The sequence below is a fragment of the Adiantum capillus-veneris genome, chromosome 27, assembly GCF_014529385.1.
Source record: "Adiantum capillus-veneris isolate H3 chromosome 27, ASM1452938v2, whole genome shotgun sequence".
NCBI classification, from domain to species: Eukaryota; Viridiplantae; Streptophyta; class Polypodiopsida; order Polypodiales; family Pteridaceae; genus Adiantum; species Adiantum capillus-veneris.
Window position 1 is genome coordinate 90743365 of NC_140957.1, and position 21078 is coordinate 90764442.

Consider the following 21078-nt stretch of genomic DNA (forward strand, 5'->3'; position numbering starts at 1 on the left):
TCTCCCCATCATATCAAGCTTGATTTTCTCTATTTGCTTGGTCAATTATTGCATAGATTTTGTGAGATCCTCTACCTGAGCTTTATCTTCTCTACCTTTATCCCCCTCTTCATGACCATGGGCGTGTATTGGAGATGAGGATTCCCCAACTTCCTCTTGCCTCCCTTTCTCCACCTTCCACTTGATCTTCCACCTCTTAACAATAGCCACTTCAACCGCTATATCATAATTCTCCACCTCTTCCAGGTCTAGCTTCTCCTAAACTAGAGGATGTAGACAAGAGATATTATTTTCAATTTAAAATTATCATGTTAAAATACACATGTTGCTCTTTCTAGTTGCTCCCATCACCTCCTAAACTCCCCAATAAAAGCTTGGAAGTCTGCATGAATGTCTTGATGTAGATCCCCATAACATACCCACTTGTAAATATGAAAAAGATATTGTGTATTAAGTACAAGAACTTACTATTTTGGATACGATATCAAATTTAGTTGTTATCCATTTGGATGCAATCTTGAGAGATAATGTGACTTAAATACTGAATCTCTTGTAAGAAAAATTCACTTTTCTTTCGATTTATATAAAGCTTATCCTCTCGTAAAACTTGAAATATTACCTAAAGGTGTTGTTTTTGTTCGTCTAATGCATTAGAGTAGATTATTATATCATCAAAGAACACTCCAGTAAAGGTTCGGTGAGGCCTAAATAGCTTCTCCATCAAGCGGTTAAATGTGGCTGGTGCATTGGTCAAGCCAAAAGGCATGACAATGTACTCGTAAAGACCAAACATAGTGCAAAATGCGCTGTTGTTTTTGTTCATCTAATGAATTAGAGTATATGATTATATCATCAAAGAACACTCCAGTAAAGGTTCGATGAGGCCTAAATAGCTTCTCCATCAAGCGGTTAAATGTGGCTGGTGCATTGGTCAAGCCAAAAGGCATGACAATGTACTCGTAAAGACCAAACATAGTGCAAAATGCGGTCTTTACAATGTCTTGATCAACTATCCTTATTTGATGGTAGCCACTTTTTAGGTCAATCCTACTGAAATTAGGTCGACCCTTATAGCTTATCAAATAGGTCTTCTACCCGTGGAACGGGAAACCTATTTTTAATAGTGATCCTATTTAGTGCTCTATAGTCGACACATATGATATGTGCCGTCTTTCTTTTGCACTAATAACACTGGTGAACAAAGTGGAGATGAGCTAGTCCTAACCATGCCTTTCTCAACCAACTCATGCACTTGCCGCATAATCTCCTCTTGTTGACCTTGAGAAACTCCATAAGGAGGTTTATTAGGCGTTGAGCTTCTTAGAAGAATTTCAATTGCATGGTTGTTACTACCTCGTTTGGGAGGTAGTTCACAAGGGATATCGTCAATAAAAACACCTTGGAACCCTTTGAGGAACTTGGATAACTCTAACTCCTTTTGATTGGTTATATTTTCTTTCGGTAAAGCATTAGGTTTATTTTGAGAATCTTTCACAAAAATCATATACACAAAAATAGAGCTGTTTATTGACTTATTGAAAGCTTGCTTATATACAAGGGGTATGGTACTACCCAACTCCTTAGCATCCATGTACATATCTTTTTTCCTGAACCTAAAGTAGATTTGCCTTTCAAGGAATTTAACATTGGCAGCCATGTGATCAAACCATGGTGCCCCTAGGATTACATCCTCATGCTTGAGAGGAGAGATGAAGAAATCCTCCTTGTCCACATAGCTTTGGACATGGAGCCTCAATTTCCCAATTAAGGGAGTGACTGAGGCTTCTTGCCCCTTGAAAGCACCATCGGTAGGTAGGACATCTCCCATCTCATAGGCTTGGATGCCTAGCTTGGTGGCTAAGTCTGTGGATATGAAATTGTGAGTAGAACCAAGGTCAAAGAGAATAAAATCATCATGTTCTCTTACCTTTCCCCAAGCATGGCATAGAGAAGATCCTTTGTGATGAGCATCCTCTTCTTGAATTTAGACCGAGGTAGCTCTAGGAGGCTCATTATGTGTATTCTTGTGGGGACAAGCACGATAGGCATGCCCTTGCTCCCTGCACTTAAAACAATGGTTATCTTTTCAATAACGCTCTAGCTCTTTAGGAGAGAGTTTATTTTTGCCTTTATAAACTCCCTTCTCCTTAGCTTTGTTGTTGTTGGCATTGCCTTTGGGAGAGTTTTGGATGTTGTCTTTCCCCTTAGGCTCATTACGGTCCTTGTTTTTCATGGGCTTAAGATTTCTGTTAGCCCCTTGTTGGAAATTGATTCTTGAAGCCACCATGGTATGGTGTATGACCACAAATATGGTGAGTGGCCTTTGGGAGTTAACATACTCCGCCATATCCTCGGTTAAACTCGCACAAAATTGTTGTTTTTTCTCTCCAAAATCCTTCTTTTTGAAGACACTATCTTTGAGGTGTAAATTCAAAAACTTGTGAATAGATTTGTAGGTTGAGAGCTTCAAGCTTCACCATTCGGTGAGTACTTTTTCTTTGGCATCGGTAGCCAAAAACTGCTTCATGATGAAAGCTCTTAAAGCTTTCCATCATGAAGGAAGCAATTAAAGATTTCCATCATGATGAAAGCTCTTAAAGCTTTCCATGTTTGTGGAGCTTCACCGTTTGCTCATAGGCTAGACCACCATTGCCTGGCGGACTTTGAAAATGCAGGGCTACATGATGTAGCTTAGAGGACTCCGTGAAGCCCTCATCTCCAAACGCCGCATCGAGTTGTTGGAAGACTTTGTCCGCAGCACCAAAAGTGACATGGGGTGTAGGTAAGGAAAGAGATGTTCTTTCCTCCCTCTTTGAACTTTTTAAGCTTGGATGACCTCGTCCAAGCGGCATAGGATTTCCTATGGCCTCTTCTTTTAGGTGGTTCAAGAGCTGCACCATCACTTTCTTCACAAGAGGAGGAGTATGAGGAGGATGGAGAAGACTCAGTGACCTCTTTCTCGCCTTTTTCTTCCCTTGTTCCTCCTTGTCTGTACCATCACTTTCTTCAGAAGAGGAAGAGGATGAGGAAGATGGAGAAGAGGGTGACCTCTTTCTCGCCTTTTTCTTCTCTTGTTTTCTCTCTTCCCTCTTTGAATTATGGTGTAGAGAAGTATGCGATGGTCTTCTCCATTTAGAGGGTGTTGGAGAGCGTTTTTCCCACTGTCTTCATGGAGCCATCTCCATCGAGGTGGCAGGAGACTCACTTCTTTCTTGTTCTTTCAGTAGGGACTCTACCGTTGAAAATTGAGTTTTCCTTTGAGAGCGAGATGCATCATCGAGTAGAAAGTTTTTGAGCCGTTCGTACGAATCCTCCTCTTCTTTCCTTATCGGAGAGGGTCCTTTTTTGGAAGTCTCACCAGGAGGCTTCCTAGGTACTCTCTTGTTGGTGAGGAGTTTGGAGAATAACATGGGCACGCAATTGCTGAAGCACTTCACCTTGGAGGGATGGGTTGCCCATGTCTTGTTGAAGCCAAGAAACAAGATAGTTTACAAGCATAGGGGCATCATTAGTTGCTATGCCATTAGAAAGATCAAAGCTATCAACACTCATTTCAATCGCTTTTCCCTTGTCAGCCATACTAGCTAATTTTAGGTATAAATTTTTACTTGTACTTTGGCACTTCAAACCCTAGTTGCTACTCCTCTTTACCTTCAAAGATAAGCACTCAAGCATCTATACCCGTGGCTCAAATATTATTAATTGCAAGTAGTAGAAGAGAGGGTTTAATAGAGCCAAGACAACATCGGTTCTTGTCAAGCTTCTAATAGCTCAATAATGGTTAAGCCATAGGCTAAGCCATAGGCTAGTCTCGTAGGACTTGATTATTAAGACCATAGCTCTCAACGGTATCCCCATTAAATGCATAAAGCAGGCGTGCTTCAAGGATAAAAATTCCCTCTTCTACTTACTATTTTGCAATTAATAACACCAACCATTTGTAACAAGCTTGAGGACCTCTCTTCTTGAGCAAGAAAAGAGAAACCAATAGCTCTAATACCAATGTAACATTTAATGCACTAGTAACTTGTGTGTAGCGAAAATTGATAACATACCGAGCATTTCATTGAAAACAAGTTCCTAATGAGCATAGAGAGAGTACTTAATTTGAGAAAGCAACTAGAAATTTACACCTAACTAATTTGGCATTGACAATACTTGAAAAGAGAGAGAAATAGAACAATTGACTCATAGTTGAGGAACGGTGGATTTACAAGGAGCCGGTCCCCCCTCCATAAAGGCTTTGTATTATAGCTTCTCCGATCAAAGGAGACTTTTGCACAATACAATCTTTGTGTTCCTTGACAAAACTAGTTGGTACAATGAAGATGGAAACTTCATGCACCAAATTATGCTTGAAAAACACACCTAGTGTCCCTAGCCTCAGTCCCAAGACCTCACACACCTTCAAAAATGGTGAGAGCTAGCACGAAATGAGGATAGATTGAGAGAAAGAAGATGTATCTTATGAGAAAGAAGTATTCTCCTCACATAATCACTCTAATAGCATAGCTTAGCTTAGTAATTAGCATGGTAGAGGAGATGAGCATGCCATTGAAGCTCGACTCTTGGTTGGATTTGCATTCCATAGCCAAGAGTTGTTGGTGTAGGCCTCTACCTCTCAATGCTTGGAGAAGGAGACGGAGTTCTTCTTGCACGCATGAGGTGGGTGTGTGTGTGTGTGTGTGTGTGTGTGTAGCAAAGTGTGAGACTAAAAAATGCCAAGCTTTCTCTCTCTTGGTCGACCCCTCTTGCTTTTTGCTCATGCTTTTTTGCTCATGCTGGCCTCTCATTGGCTCCTGCAAAGCTTAGCCAATCATAAATTAGAAGCATAATTGATAACCTTTCGAAGGTGATAACAATTTCTTTGGTAGAGCTTAGTACCGCTAAAGAAAAAGAGCTATTAGATGCTGGTTGCATTAATAGAGGTGGTAAGGAGGTGCATTCTTGCAAGGCTATATATTTTTCACCTGTGTTGTGTTTTCATATCAATTGTTAGAGCTGGGAGAATGAAGGGAATTGCAATAATTTAACTTAATAAGTGAAATCTCGTGATGTCGTTCGAGCTGCCCTAAGCTTTGCACTAGGCATGACTAGGGTTGTGCCACATTTGCAGCATAGTAAACACATACAAGGAGGTGTTCAACCCATATCGTAATGTGTTGATCTATGGTTAGTGACCTAACCTAAACATGGCAAGTTCACTTCATTTTTCACTTTTTGTAGCTCAAGCTCTCTCTATTTAGGAATATCTTGTATATTTCATAGACTCTAATGACTCTCTCTCTCTCTCTCTCACACACACACACACACACACACACACACACACACACACACACACTACTCATTACATTTCCTTCAGAATCTTAACAGAAACCGAAGCACACTTCTTCAGGGAAACTTAATAGGAATTGCACATTGAACATGATCTAGTACACCATGAATAATATGTTGCTTATGAGGTCTATAGTACACATCTATAAAGGTACACTACTCGAGCTGGAGTTGGCCTAACCGCTAACCACATCTTCCGTCATGTCGGTATGGGCATAAGAAATTTCATGGGAGCTTGCAAAATCTCACGAGGCATGGCTAATGAGTTGAGCATGTTGAGCTTCATAGGGGCACTTGGTATGTGACAATGTGTAGCTAGCTGACTAAACTTTGGGCTAAGTTAAACATTCTAACAAAGCTATGTAATGAGTAAGATCATGTAACCTTGTTTTCAAGCTTAGTATATGCCATAAGATCTTTATTTTAAAACTCCTTTCACCCCTCAAGAATGGAATATGGCAATCTCTAGACTCTCTCTCTCTCTCTCTCTCTCTCACTCTCACTCACACACACACACACACACACACACACACACTACTCATTACATTCACTTGAGAAGCTTAAAAGAAACCCTTTAGGTGAGGAGAGATATAAGAAAAAACTATAGTTACATAAAACACACAACACTGCAAGGAAGCATGGAAAGAAGTGATTCCATCCACTTAACTACTAAGTGGGCTGATTGATTATTGTAGGCGAGTGTTTGCTACTATATATATATATCAATGCAAACGAGTTTATTCTAGACGAGATTATAGCTTAATTATTTGACTCGGGATGATGATGTGATAATCATGGATCAGCCATGGGTGAGGTTGTCGTGGAGAGCCTTCATGATGGAGCGGTCGTCGGTGTAGGGAAAATCAGCTGAGCTTTCCCACAGGATGATGCCGGCCAAGTCATTGTCTTTCACATACTGGGCTTTCGCCAATATGGACTTGACGTTGTCGTAGCTGTCCAGGTTACGGCGCGTGGTGTCCAGGGCATAAGGAGCCTGAGCCTCGTCGTCCCACAGCTCCTCCGACCCCTCCCACGGGAGCGCCTTGTAATCCACAATGCCCTGCTCCCACGACTTGTTCAGGGACCCCCCCTCTGCTGGCTTGCCAATGCCATCTGTATTTGCAAACCCGCGTGAATAGAGCGCCCCTCCTATGAAAATCTTGGAAGCGGGCACCCCCCTCGACATGTAGTGCTTCACCCCCTCGTCCACAGACCACTTGCCATGGGAGCTGTGATACAGGTTGGTGTGATGCGCAGAGGTTGTCTCCCCCCAATTGCCATCATGGAAGTCGTAGGTCATGATGTGCAGCTCGTCCAGCAAGTCGATCGTCGTCTCCACAGGCCACTTCGCCTTCTCCGGTGCTGCATTGCAGCACATGGCGATGGTGTAGCCGGGGAGCTTCTCTCGAATCATCTGCAGCACGAGGATGAAGTTTTCGCCGTCCTCCTTGCGGACACTGTTGCCCTCCAGGCCGTAATTAATGCCGTCATCACTGAGATACTCCCAGTCGATGGAGATGCCATTGAAGATGGGATACTTGGTGAGCATAGCAGAGAGAGAGTTGACGAAGGTGGTGCGGCGCTCTGCTGTAGAGAAAGCATCGGAGAAGTATTTGGAGAGGGTCCAGCCGCCCAGGGCCAGCATGAGGTTGAACTTCTTGCCCTGGTCTTTGAGCAGCTTCTTGAATTGGCCGAAGATGCCAAGGTCTTCTGCTGCAGGCTCCGGCCACCATCCGTTCTGAGGGTCGACGCCATTTTCAACGAAGGGATTCTGGATGGCAGCCCATGGGTCGTGGAAGGCAAGCTCGCCAGTCTCCAGGACATTGATGAAGGAGTAAGCGATGTCTACCAGGTTGTCAATGGGCAAGTCTTTGATGAAGTACTTGCGGTCGTAGATGGACCACTCAGTCTGGTAGTAGGTGGCTCGCTTGCCAGTGGGGGTGGAGATGATGGGAAGGGCCATTTCTTATGAGTAGCGCAGCCTAATTGACAAAGCTATCTATCCTCACAATTAACCGCTTTTTTTCTCTTGATCAAAATATATATACTCAGAGTTAAATGGATTATTAAACAATACGTATAGCAATGGGCTGGTTAATTACTCGGTAGATAACTAAGCAAGCTATTTATACTATTGTTGCTGATGCACGCAATCAAACTAGCAGCTTATAGCTGTGCAAATTGCGCTAAAATTCTTGCATTAAGAGGAGAAAATGCAGCTTGAAATATGAACCCTCAATGCAGCCAGCCCTTGCTTATATAGCAGTGTTGGCTCAATATGAGGCTAGTCGAAACCCAGGAATGGGATGTATCTTCACGGCATCCCACGTGGGGAGTCATTGATCATTATATAATAGGAAGTAGTTCAATGGACTAGTTTATCTTTTATGGCCTAGCTTTATCTGTGTACCATCGTACCATGCAATATTCTGTCACATGGCCTTTAACGTATGCATGTACAATAGTGTTGGACAACTCAATTCCATAATCTTGAAAATTACCCGGATAAACCTAGGCTCTTCTCATGAGTCAATATCTAGTAGGACATCAAGGGATCACATCAGTCAATATCTATAAGGACGTCCAGGCACAAACATTTTGATTTTCAAATTTGGCTTTATGAGTAACACTATGAAACTATGAAAAAGTTTACCTCGCTATGTAGAAAGAGAGTCCAAAATGGGCTCTTCAAAGAAGAGAGAAGGGAGCGGGACACCAAATTTTTGGTTTTCAAGTATTACCACGGATTTTGCCACGTTTATTACCACAATAATTATCGTAGCTATTCCATCACAGGGCCTCACCCCCCTTCTATCACAGAGCCCCACACCATTCCATTGGACTCTTGTTTTATCCACGTGTCATAATAACTAATATCTAATTCTCCTAAATGATTTTCTCATGTTAAATCGATCATTTAGTATGGGGAAGTACCAGGGGAGAAAAAGCTAGAATATTGGTAAGACTGGCAGCTGACTGGTCACAATTGGGATCCAAAGGGGGCTGCGGAGGGGGCGAGTCCTAAAGGTAGGGGAAGAGAGAGAAGAGGTGAGAGAAAACACACACACACACACACACACACACACACACACACACTCCAGGCTTCCCTTTACACAAAGGGCATAGTGGACACATGTCAGGTTCCTAGCCCAGTTGTCCCAAAGTGCATTCAAATCCTATTGGATGGCCATAGAGGTGGACCAATGAGAATTAGGCTAGAGTAAATTTAGTTTAATTCGTTAAAAAACACTTGATAAAAGAGCCAATAGAAATTAAGCTTTCTAGAAGACTATTGGATAGTCTCCCAAGGGATCCAATGAGCATTCAACAGCCCAATGGCTTGCCTGATTCCTATTGGCCAAAAGACTAAGAGGCCCAATGAGAGATTAGTTGAATTATTTAAATATCTAAAGCTCTCACAAAAGGGGAAAGGGGGACACATGTCACAAGACTAGAAATTATGCTTATAATTTATGATTGGCTAAGCTTTACAGGGGCCAATTGGATGTCGTCATGAGGAAATAGCAAGAGAGGTCGACCAAGAGAGAGAGGGAGACTGATTTTTGCAAGGCATTATCACACACACACACACACACACACCCACACAAGCTCATGTGTGAAGTAAAGAAGACTATCTCCTTCTCAAGCTTTAATGAAAAGCTCATTATCTACTCCAAGCTTGTGAGAAGGGAGGCCAACACCAAGAACTCTTGGCTTTGTGATGCAAATCCAACCATGAGCCAAGCTCCAATGCATGCTCATCTCCTCTACCATGCTAATTACTAACCTATGCTAAGCTATTGAAAGTGATTATGTGAGGAGAAATACTTCTTTCTCGTAAGAATACTTCTTCTTCCTCTCGATCTACTCTCATACCCCGCTAGCTCTCACCATCTTCGAAGGTGTGTGAGGTTTTCGGTTTGAGACCATGAGGGAATTGATGTTGTGTTTTCAAATGTAAGCTTGGTGCTTGAAGCTTCCATATTTATTGCACCAGCAAGTTATTGAAGGAACACAAAGTATTGTATTGTAAAATCACTACAACAAAATAAGGTGTCATGGACGCAGATATCGATGCGGCGCGTCGCTATACGCGTCGCTGTGAAACCAGTCGCTATTTGCGACGCAGGTATAGACGTGTATAGAGACGCAGATTGCCACGCAGATAGCGACGACCATAACAAAAAAAAAAATCTTGGGTAGAGGGCAGGTAGCCTGGCCTGTGCCCAGTTAAAAGATGGACACAGCCACAGCCAGACTTCCTGCTCTCTGCCCAAGAAAGCGAGTAGCACCAAAATATCAACCATGCTCCCGCACGCAGAAATTTCGGCAGAGTTCCCTTTGTTTTTACATAAATTTTAAAAAAAAAATTATATCATGTATACGCCTCCTACATGCTATCCATGTAGGATCTCACATGAGATTTAAGGCCAATGAAAGACAACCGTACCAACTGAAAAGCATAACCATAACGAACCATAACCATAACTTAAAACCATAACCGGCTATAACCACTTTGATCAAAACCATAATGCAGATAACCATAACCATAAACAAAATTAACAATAACCATAAGCATAACCAGAAAGAGAAACAATAAATGTCTATACAATGACAATGACAATAATCATAACCATAAGGGAAACAATAACTCTCTGAACACTAACTGTTTGTACAAAAAAGAGACACAGAAGCATGTCTGTGTCTCACAAAGCATATATATGAAATCTGGTCCACTAATAACTAGGCGTCGCAACCTGCACATAGGACAACTCACAAAATTAGTATTGATATTACTTCACATGTACTGACTTAATTAAATCAACTTACACATATTAACGTCTCACCTCAAGCGATCAGCGAGACTGTAAGGCCTCCCAGTCTACAGGCTCTCCTGAAGCTTCAAGATCATTCAGTACTTCATAGATACCTCTGCGATATCCATCTGACTCCTCCTCGCGTGTCGGAGCTCGATGCATCGCAAGATTCTGCGTTTATACAAAAATCAAAGTAATAAGAATACATGATTCATCGCGTTTTAAAAAACGCCATAGTTAAGATTGGATTAGAAACTCACAAACTCATAGCGAAAGGTGTCGAAGCCTCCGCTGCTCTTTTGCATGAAACTAACCATTACCCCACTGTCAAACGTGTTTCTTCTGCTATCAATTTGTTGTGTTCTGAAATGCTTTCCATGCGACCACAGTGCCATGTATGTATGATACTTCCAGTCACATCCAATAGCCAGCTCTTCCTCTTCTAGAGATATGGGTTCTCCGATCTGTCGAGCTGCTCTCACTGTCTTGTCCAACTATGCCATTGTAGGGAATTAAGATAGAGGAGCGAGATAGTCTGGTAAGGGTATAAGCCTCATTAGGGGAATTTTGAGGTCATTTTTGTGCCTTTTAGCGTGTAGAGAGAGAGTAGTCTCAACCAATGGTTGAAGAGCTTCCGTTACGGAACCTCTATTTTTGAAAACTCACAAAAAAAGCAAATATTCTATCTTTACCGCAACTTTGAGCTGGTAAATAGCAATGTAAACAAGTAAAAGTGCAAAGGCATTCAATAGCTGTCGCTTTTAGAAAGACGTACTTCTCATATTATATTGTTTTCATTTTGCACGTCGTCATCATAAAACAACGTTTGGATTCTATCTCATGATCTTTTCCAGATTTGAACCGTTTTTTGCACATTCTGCTTATTCTTCTCTTGAACTCAGGCTAAACTTCTCTGCTCATTTCTTTTTTCACCATGGAATCTTCATCACGATCAAAACGACCAAGAACTTCCATTGAAGCCATTGTCACTTACAACACGACTGATCAAAATGGAGAATGGATTCCAATAACTATACACAAAGGAACGTGGATACTGATGCAACAGAACAAGAGAATAAAGTCTTCCACCAAAAACTCTTTCTTGGCGGGATGGAAGGGCATTGTTAAAGATTTCAGCTTTGGCGACAACAAAAAATCAATCAAAGAGGTGTTGGTGCAGCATGTGTACATGCATAAAGATCTGCATATTGACTCAGAGAGTTCTGCTTTGCCATTACATAGACCAAACTGTAAGTCTCTTAACTTAAATTCTTATTTGTAATGCATGTTGTATAAGGTTATTTGTTGTACAGATTTGTATCCTTCAAACATTATGGAATGGCAGCCAGTAGAATGTGTTATAAATATTCTGGATGTGTGTCATGGATCAATTGGTGAAGAAATATACAAGGGAAGGACTAAGGGTTCATTGGCAGAGAATGGAATATTCTTCTTTGACCATTATTATGTTCCACCTAGAAGGACTGGAGAACTTGGAGCCACAACTAAGCTAGACTTGCCTGATTTCAAAAGTGGAGAATGGTCACTCCCTAGCTCAAATACAAGTGAGGGCTACAGGTGCAAACTGTTTTGTGAGATTCAAAAGTGTTTGAAAGCAAACATAGCAAGCAAACAGAGTAGAATTTCTATATTCATGCCCATTACAGTTTTTGTAGACTTCTTCTCTAATGCTGAAGTCAGAAAATCTAGAACAATGTTTTCAGTGAAGACTTTAGACTCAGCAAATGTACTTGAATTTGTGGATGAGGGTTGGAACACCAAAACAGTGAATGGAATCACTTGTAATGTGCAAGCTGGCTCAATTGCTTGCAAATACATGATAGGGACACAAAACTTCATTATGTCATTTTATTACAGAAGATGGCACTATGTTGGTGGTCAGCTAACTCCACTTGATCAAGACATGGAGGACTTCATTGACAGCCCAATAGAAGACATTGATATATGGGTAAACAATGAGCATCTGTCAATTGTAAAGATAAGAGGCATGTGTAGCTTACATCAATTGAGATTGGACCTGCAAAATGATGAAATTGAACTGCCCACAACATTCTGCTTTCAAATAAATGGTGGAAAGGTAACTGTTATCCCTAAAAGTCTCTTGTTCTCTTATTGGTTCTTTATTTAACTTGGGCTGTTTTTGTAGGTATCAAAAAGGAATGAAAAGAGGCTACAGTGCAAGGACATCTTGGATGGCATTGTACATTTGGTGCCTTGAACATCCTTTAAGGCAATTTTGTAACACATGACCTGCAAGGATCTTATTTTGTATCACATGACCTGCAAGGATCTTGTTTTGTATCACATGACCTGCAAGGATCTTATTGAAATAAATATCTAAAAGGATCTTTATTTTGTTATTGAAATGCAACTTTTCCAAACATCAATGATTTGATTTTGTAACAGAGTCTTAAAACAAGGTGATCAAAATGTATTCAATTTCAAATATTGGCAATTACATAGACAATTGGATACAAGTGGGCTATAGAATAGACAATTGGATACAAGTGGGAAGCTTGATACAAGTGGGCTACAATTAGATACAAGTGGGAAGCTTGATACAAGTGGGCTGCAAAAAGCTTGATACAAGCTTGATACAAAAAGCTTGATACAAGCTTGATACAAAGGGCTATAGAATAGACAATTGGATACAAGTGGGAAGCTTGATACAAGTGGGCTACAAAAAGCTAGAATAGTTTTCTGCCAGGAGTTTTCCTGTCCCTAGGGGTTGGTGCTTTTGCAGTGGGCTCTTTTGTCCTGGGAGATTTTCTTGTGGGCTCTTTGGCAGGAGGGCTTGAGGGCTGCTTCCTCTTTCTCTTATCATCCATCTCTTCACTTGCCTTTTCCTGCTCACCACTCTCTTCTTCCTCTTCACTTCCCTTTTCCTCTTCTAGTTTTGCTTTCCCCTTTGCCTTTTCTAGCTTTGCTTTCCCCTTTGCCTCTTCTAGTTTTGCTTTCCCCTTTGCCTTTTCTAGCTCTTCAGCATCATCATCTTTAAATACCTCTTGTAGTCGTCCATTTGCTTCAATCATATACTTGATAATCTTTGCTCTTGTCAACCATACATGGTTCTCACTATAGCACTCTCTGTTGATCTATACAAGGCAATAGAAAGCAAGTTTTAGGAACAATAAAATGAGAAAAAATACAGCTAGCAAATATGAAATATGCTATACTTCTATATTCATATTGTCATTGCAGTATATGAAGTCCAAGAGGAGCTTGGCATTTGTCACTACCCTCCATCCACATGAATGGCTTTCAGGCTGGATTGGAACCTGCAACTCATTACATGTATTTATGGGAAAAAATATTTGAGGATAATCCATTGAAGTGAACAAAGCATAAAGAATTCCAACCTTCACAACTGAAAATTGGATTTCAGTCAGCATCTTTGGCATGGGTGGACAATTCTCCAGTGTCTCTATAAATCTTGTAGCAACACTGTCCAAAATTCTTTATTAAAAGTATGTGCTTGAGGTTCTGCTTGTGGTTTACAAAATGTGTCTGCTACTATACTTACAATTTTGCTTGACCATGTACTCCAGCAAGAGAATTGATAAAGTAGCATTTTCTTTTCACAATATCAATTGCAATTAAACTCCAATGTGAGCTATAAAAACAAGCCTCAGTTAGCCTTCTAACATGAATTAGTAAATTCTCTTCACAAGGTGTAGGTAGGAAACTTACCTCTCATGATAAGGAATCAAGAAAATTTCACAGATTTCCAAGTCCACATGAATCAACCACTTTGTGAGCTCTCTAATATTTGTCTCTGTCCCGAGAAAGTGGGAGATAGAAGGGTCTAAAAATTCCACCTTTTCTTGAAGGTCTGGCTCATATGTATGCATCATTAACCTGGTACAAGATATTGTTATATAAAGAGTTCTTGCTATAAACAAAAATACATAGGAAAACAAAAACAACCTGAGGCATGTGATAAGGAGTGGAGAATTGATCTCCTTGGTCCAGTCCTTGAGAATTTCCAAGGTCTCAGAGTCAAGTGAATTGTAATCCTCCCTAGGATCCTCCTCACTGAATAGAGCGACAACAAAACCAGTAGGATTGACACTCCTCAAGAGGGGCACTAGTTGAGGTTCCAACAGGTCAAGCTCCTTTCTCTTTGCAATTTCCTTGTCTTCCTTTGCTCTCTTTTTCCTTTCCTTTTCCTGTTCTTCAGTAATATCAACTACTCCTACTTCAGGCTCCTTGGGCTTCCTCCATGGAGGAATGTTGAGAATATTAAAGGCCTTAATATCATGCATAGGGACAGGCTCCAACATTCTTGAAAACCTGTATCTCAGCCTCCTGAGGGTGATCATGTCTTTGTCCATCAAAGTAACCCTATGGGCATGAGCTGCACAGATATAGGCATCTTGGAAAAGCTCAATCATAAAGTCCTCAGAAGCCTCCTGGATACATGCGAATGCAGTTCTAGTCCACCTCATGTCAATCTTGTACTCCTCTGCAACTTGTCTGCATAGTCTTTGGAAGGGCAGTTTGGGAATTGCAAGATTGATGGCCTTTATGGCCTTCCTTATCTCTCTTAGACATTTGACCCCCTGCTTGAACTTTCTCTTTGTAAGGAGAGGCTTAAGCTGCACTGGCTTGAAAGCTTTCCTCTGATGTGTAGTTTTTCTTTTGCTTGGTTGAGGGTCAGGTGTGCTTGGTTTAGGGTCCTTCCTCTGAGATGTGCTCTCCTTTGGTTTTGAAGTACCAGCTAAAGCTTTGCTAGGCTGAGCTTCTTCTTCATCTTTGGATAGAGGCTTATCAACCGGCTTATCAACCTTCCTTGCAGTCTTCTTGGTCCTTGCCATCTTCAAAAGGGATAGGAATGATTGTTACACAACAAACATTAGTAAAAAAAGTAAACGATGTATATTTAGTGGCACACATTTCCGTACATAGTGGAACACATTGCGGTGACACCCCGTACGCGAAATCACAAAGGGACCAATGTCCTCACACTTACGGTGATCGCGCACGGGGTGACGGAGCATTACACAGAGACGGTGACACTTCGTACGCGAAATTGCGAAGGGAGCACAGTCCTCTCACTTACCAAATTCGCGCACGGGGTGACGGGAGTCCCAAGCGGTGAAAACCTCTTAAACCTCTTGAGACACATATTGTATGCATGGTGAAAATAGTGGCACACATTGCGGTACACATCGTAAACATGATCACATTTGTGGACATAGTGGAACACATTGCTTTGAAACTCCGTACGCGAAATGACAAAGGAGGCAAAGTCTTCTCACTTACGAATATCGTGCACGGTGTGACGGTCAAAGCGCTCGAAGTTTTGGGTTGTGGACCTCCTTCAAAACCTCCTTCAAAATGCGCTTAGTTTGGGCTCTGAGGAGGTTTATATAGGGTGCATGGCGCAAGTCCCTAGGCACATAAAAACTAGCCGTTGGACCAAACTTCGAGGCGGCAACCGATTTGCACACCCCCCGAGGCGGCGTTTTTGGCCATAAAAGGAACCTACCCAACCCGTTTTTTCGCTTATTGTCATTCACAAGGCTTCGAATTTAAGCCTCCAACCCTCCAAGCGACACACCGCGACACCCATGCGCGATTTTGGGGGACGTCAACCTCTTCCTAGCAATAGGAAATCGCGTACCAAGTGTCACTCTGTGCGCGTAGTTAGTGAGTGCCGAGTTTCTCTTAACTTCTCAAAGTTCGCATAGCAAGTGACAAACTTAGCATGTCACAATTTTATGTAATTCTTTTTTGCTTGCGCTTAATTTGTGCGCTTAATTTGCTTGACAATTTTATGCTTTTAATTTGTTTGTAGACTTGATATAAAGAAGGGTGGTTAATGTCTTGATAGACTTCTCTTTTCTCTTTTTCAGCTGAGCATTTGTGGATTGTCATAATGGATACAGAGGATATACAAGAGACCGCTGATGACAGGCTGATGTCTTTTCTTTACAAAGTTAATGAACTTACAAGATTTCAAAGTGTCAAACAGATTTTTAATGCTGCCTTTGATCTTCAAGCACTTGTGGATGGCTTCTCTACACAAATTAGTGACTTGAAAGAGATATATACAGAATTGATCAGAGATCACAGGCTTGACAATCTTGTTCATTTTGTTGATATATGCAAAGCAGGTAGCTTGTCAAGGACAGGTATTGCAAAGAAGTGGTCAAGCCTTCATCCAGACTGGCAAAAGATCATAAAGCCTTGCAAATTTCATGGTAATATGCATTGCCAGTTGGTAGATTATGACCTTGGACTTATCATTTTCTTCAGTGTACTCCCAACACCAGAGGGCAAAGAGATTCCAAAGCAGATTTCCCAGGCTGAGGAGGACTAGGAGAAAGAGGAGATAGAGATGGAGTTCCATGAAGAGGAAGAGAAGCTACAAAGCACTGAGATGCTGGACATTGCAAAATTTAAAGCAGAAAACATCACTAAAGTGGAGAATGTTGACATTGAGGATGAAGATGTTGATCCTTTGCATTGCACAGCAACATTTCCCACATACAAAGTTAACAAAAAGGAATATGTTTTGCTGAATGACATTCAACATCTTTTTGATCTAAGGAAAGATTATGATTTGGCAGTTTTGGCTGAGTGGGGATCTAATGACATAGGATTTATTGATTACTCACCTTGCCCCTTAGCAGTCTTGGACACAGAGGCGGAAAATTTTATTGACAGCTCAAGTGTTGGAAAGCATGTGCAGGACATTGTTCTGAGATATGAGCAACAGGGTGTACCTTCTGAAGAGGAGTTCAATGAGATCCAGAAAAGGCTTAAAATAGAGCATATGGGAGAGGAAAAGACCAGAGATTATGAAGTAAGGCCAACTAGATCCATTGATATATGGGAACCTGCCTTGTTTGAGGAGGATGAGTCTCCTAAGGTATGTTAATGACCATTTTGCCTTGTCTTATTAATGTGCTGAACAATTAACCAAGACATATTTTTGCAGATTGAAATACTGGACACAGACAAATTCCTTGGTAGGGGGAAGGGTTCCAGACCCTTAAATTTAGGAAGGAACCAGAGCTTGGGACACTTTATTGGGAAGCTCAACAAAGAGACTGTCATTATATTCCATAACAAGTTTACAAGAGAACCATTGCTGCCAATGCTTGCAATTAAAGCACTTGCAAAGGTTGTTGGTTCATATCAGCTTCCTCCAGGGTTAGAGAAGTTAATATTGGTGGAAAAGGAGGAAGCCATCATAATTTTTGGATTCTTCCCTGGCCTTACTGGTTCTAGAGCTGGTTATTTTGCAACAATGGCATCCTATGTGCTTGCCCACTCTGGGGACCTCAAGAGACAAATGATAGGCTACAATAAGCAGAAGTTTCTGAAGTTTAGGGGTGAAGTTGATGTACCTTCATCAAAAGACTGACTTTGCTCATACCTGTTCTTTGGCCCACTTTCTACCTTGTCTCTCTCTTGTAGCTAGCCATTGTAAGAATTTTTCATTTGCAGATGAACTATTATATGAATTTTGTCTTTTTTGCTTGTTCCTGTGTAAGGCATTTGCTAAATCTGAGTTCAGTAGTGCTTTCTTTGTCATTCTTGATCTGGTTCTATGCCATATTTGTCTATAGAACCATTGGAAAACCTCAAGCAAGCTGTTTGCCTTCACTGCACCTCCTCCATGTCTTGTATGCTTGAAAAACTTGGTTCTTGCTTGATAATGGGATTTCTCCATGCCTTGTGTAGACCATATGGACAGGAAGCCCCATCTCTTTACAAACCAGGGAGTGTGATTGTAAATTATATGCTGGCAAAGTAAAAGTGTGTCAATAATTAGTAAGTATGAGATTAATCATATGCTTCCAAACTAAAAGTATGTACATATTAAAAAGGAATAAAAAAATTACCATGTAATGTGTGAATTCCTGATCCCAAGCATCTTTCATTGCACTTCTGAAGTTATTGAGCACTTTCTTGAAATTTGGCAGATCATTTTTTCCCCAGGATGTCTTATCATAGTAGGAAAATACTTTGTCTAGTGATTCCCATACCTCTGCCTTTTTGTTTCTTGATGTACCTTCAAGACCATGATCTTTGATGGCATTGTGGAGAGCTTTCCACTGGTTATACTTCACATTGGATGAACCCTTCTTGGCATTTACCTTTCCTAGTTTGCCATGAAACCCTAGGAAAGCTCTGGCCTTCACACCACCAACAGATACCTTTCTAGGCACATTGTTTCCATTTGAATACCTCTTCAGGTCTGTTTCAATCTTAACCTTACCACTGTGAAGGCCAATTTCTGATAAAACCGTTTCAATACATTTGATTGCAGCATCTCTAGCTGCTTTTGGCTGTAACTTCCAGGCAAACCCCACATAGAGATGTACAATTTTCTCCACAATTCTGCAAAGAGCATGCAGAGTGCATATGTGGACATTAGCAAGTGGAATATTTAAAACTTCTTTGAAGTTTGGATCTTGAGTATGCCTATTGGGTGCTTTGTTCCAATTTGCAGGATTACATTCTTTTGCTGATGCCATACAATACAAACAAGGGCTCTTTGCCATAGCTCCTTTGGAGACATTGTACATACATTTAAGGGTTTTAAGGTCTCCTCCCATGTGCCATTCCACCCTGTAACTTCCAAACCCTTCAACTTCAAGCTCTTCCCCTAATTCTCGTGCATTAATGACTTCGGGTATTGTTGTTTGATGGAAAACCCAATCCAGAACATCAAAGTCTTCACTCTCTACTTCAAAAGCACCTAGCCACCAGACATTCTTCTCCGATTGCACGCTGAAGTACTTGGTATCCTTCGGTTTCAATGCTCTGTTCATTAAAGTTATGGAAATCCTCTCAATTTTTCTGTTCTTAACAATCTCACATTCATCAAGCTTTATCACAAAACTGACAACACCATTTGCTTCTGTATGCTCCAGCTCATAGAATCTGATCATTTCCTTCTGAAGTGTCTTCAAGTCAAGGAAAATATTATTGAACTCGTCAAATTGAAGATCCCTCTTTTTACCATGATAGGTACCATGAATGTGGTGAGGCTCACCCAACATCTCCATTATCCTCTCATTGATCTTTTTCCTTGCCTGCTGCACAATGGATGGGTTTGGAAGCAAAGAGGACCTGACCTTACATTGCTTTAACCTTGAATTCATATTTCTGAACATCTTGCTATAACCATCTCTGCTAATGCCTACCTTATCCATAGTATATTGCACATCCTCCTTGTCCAAGCAAGAGCTCTGCAAAAATCCCTCAATGCACTGCTCCTTTGCCTTTTTAAACTTCTTCTCTGTGAAAATATTTTTGGCAACCTTGAGAGGTAAAACATCACAATAATGTTTAGCTGCCATTTCCATGTTTGATGCAGAGTTTGGTTGTAGCAAAGTACTAAATCAAAAGGTACAAAATTAACTGATTATTGTCCAAATGACACCAACAAAATAAACAAACTAAATTAAAGTTAACTGAATATTAATCATTTAATAAAGAAAAATAGCATAATAACAATAACATAAGCATAATAATGTGGATCAGAATCACAATACAACTTAACAAAAAGATTAACAACCTAACATAAGCAGAATCATATAAAATAACAATACCTTGCTGCTCTGATTCTCCTGCTACAACCTCCTCCACCACGTCTCAAGGCTTCAATGTTCTTTAACTTCTTTTCTCTTTGTCTGTTTCCTAACATTGTATTCTTGCTTCTAGCTTGTTTGAGCTGAGTTTGTAGCTTTTCGTTGCTCTCTTTACATTCCTCAAGTTGTTGTTTAAGAGTATTTATCATTTGTTTGGTCAAATGATCTTCTAACTTAAGAATATCTCTCTCTGCCGCAAGACTCTGTGTATAACCCAGCAACCCTCTTTGACCATCACCCACAAATTTTATCAAAGATGAACAATTTGAGAATGGGGGAGTGCTCTTTGTCATTGGGTCCACTGGATACAATCTTCCATCAGTCCAGAGATCAATGTGATTTTTTTGATCTTGCCACATTGCTTCAAATATGGACGAGGACACCTCTGCACATTTGTTTCTCTTGCGCACTGGACAATATTCTTCATTTAGCTCAATGTGTAGATGGTATAAGCTTCTTCTCTTCCTCATGGAAGTCTGTTAACAGTATTTGTCAGAGATAGTACTATAGGAAAAAGCTGTGCAGATACGAGGAAGAAGACGACACAGAAAAGGTTTGTTTCAGCTTTTGGAAATTTTGAATTTTGGGCCAGAACTGACGTTTTCGTTAGTTTTGGAGGGAGTATATTTTAGAATACGAAAGATCCTAGAAAGATTTGACAATGACATGTTTCGGTGGAGGTAAAAAGGACGCAAACTCACCTTTTTACAAACATTTCACTATTTTTAAAATAAAGTATATATTCTCTCTCTACATATTCTTACAGGGCACAAAAGTGACCTCAAAATTCCCCTAATGCTAGTCGTTCGACTTCGCCTGAAATCCTGTCGCTCTAGATTGCGTCTCTCTTTCTCTTCTTCGTACCTTTCAAGCCATTTTTGCATCGGCGCTAAATTTAGTATACAGAACTTCATGATTTTTTCTCGCATGGCCAGGTTCATTTTCTTCAGCACCCCTTGCCCTTGTGGCTCCTCTCCTACCAGTCTTGCATCCTCCTCATCGCTCCACAGTCGAGGCATTTCTGGGTCAGAAACGGATAGAAATTCGGTCGTCAATACAAGAGACTCTTGCACCAGCCATCCTTCTGCCATGCTCCCCTCTGGACGCGCTTTTTGGCGAACAAAACCCTTAAGTGTTTTCATGAACCGCTCTAGAAAGAACATCCAATGGCTGTGGACTGTACCTGCCACTGCAACCTCATCTACTACATGGACGAGCAAGTGCATTTGGATAGTTAGGCAGCTCGTGGGTAGATACTTCTCAATCATGCATAGTCCACATAATAAGTCCATGGA

General features: G+C 40.9%; 1 protein-coding gene across 1 annotated transcript; it reads right to left on the reverse strand.

The window, feature by feature from the left end:
• Positions 1 to 5925: 5925 nt before the first annotated feature.
• On the reverse strand, positions 5926 to 7582 carry LOC147422385 (endochitinase 1-like). The gene has a single exon (XM_086503221.1). It carries the CDS (start codon positions 7295 to 7297, stop codon positions 6134 to 6136), a length of 1164 nt encoding a protein of 387 aa, XP_086359347.1. The 5' UTR covers positions 7298 to 7582; the 3' UTR covers positions 5926 to 6133.
• Positions 7583 to 21078: the final 13496 nt, after the last annotated feature.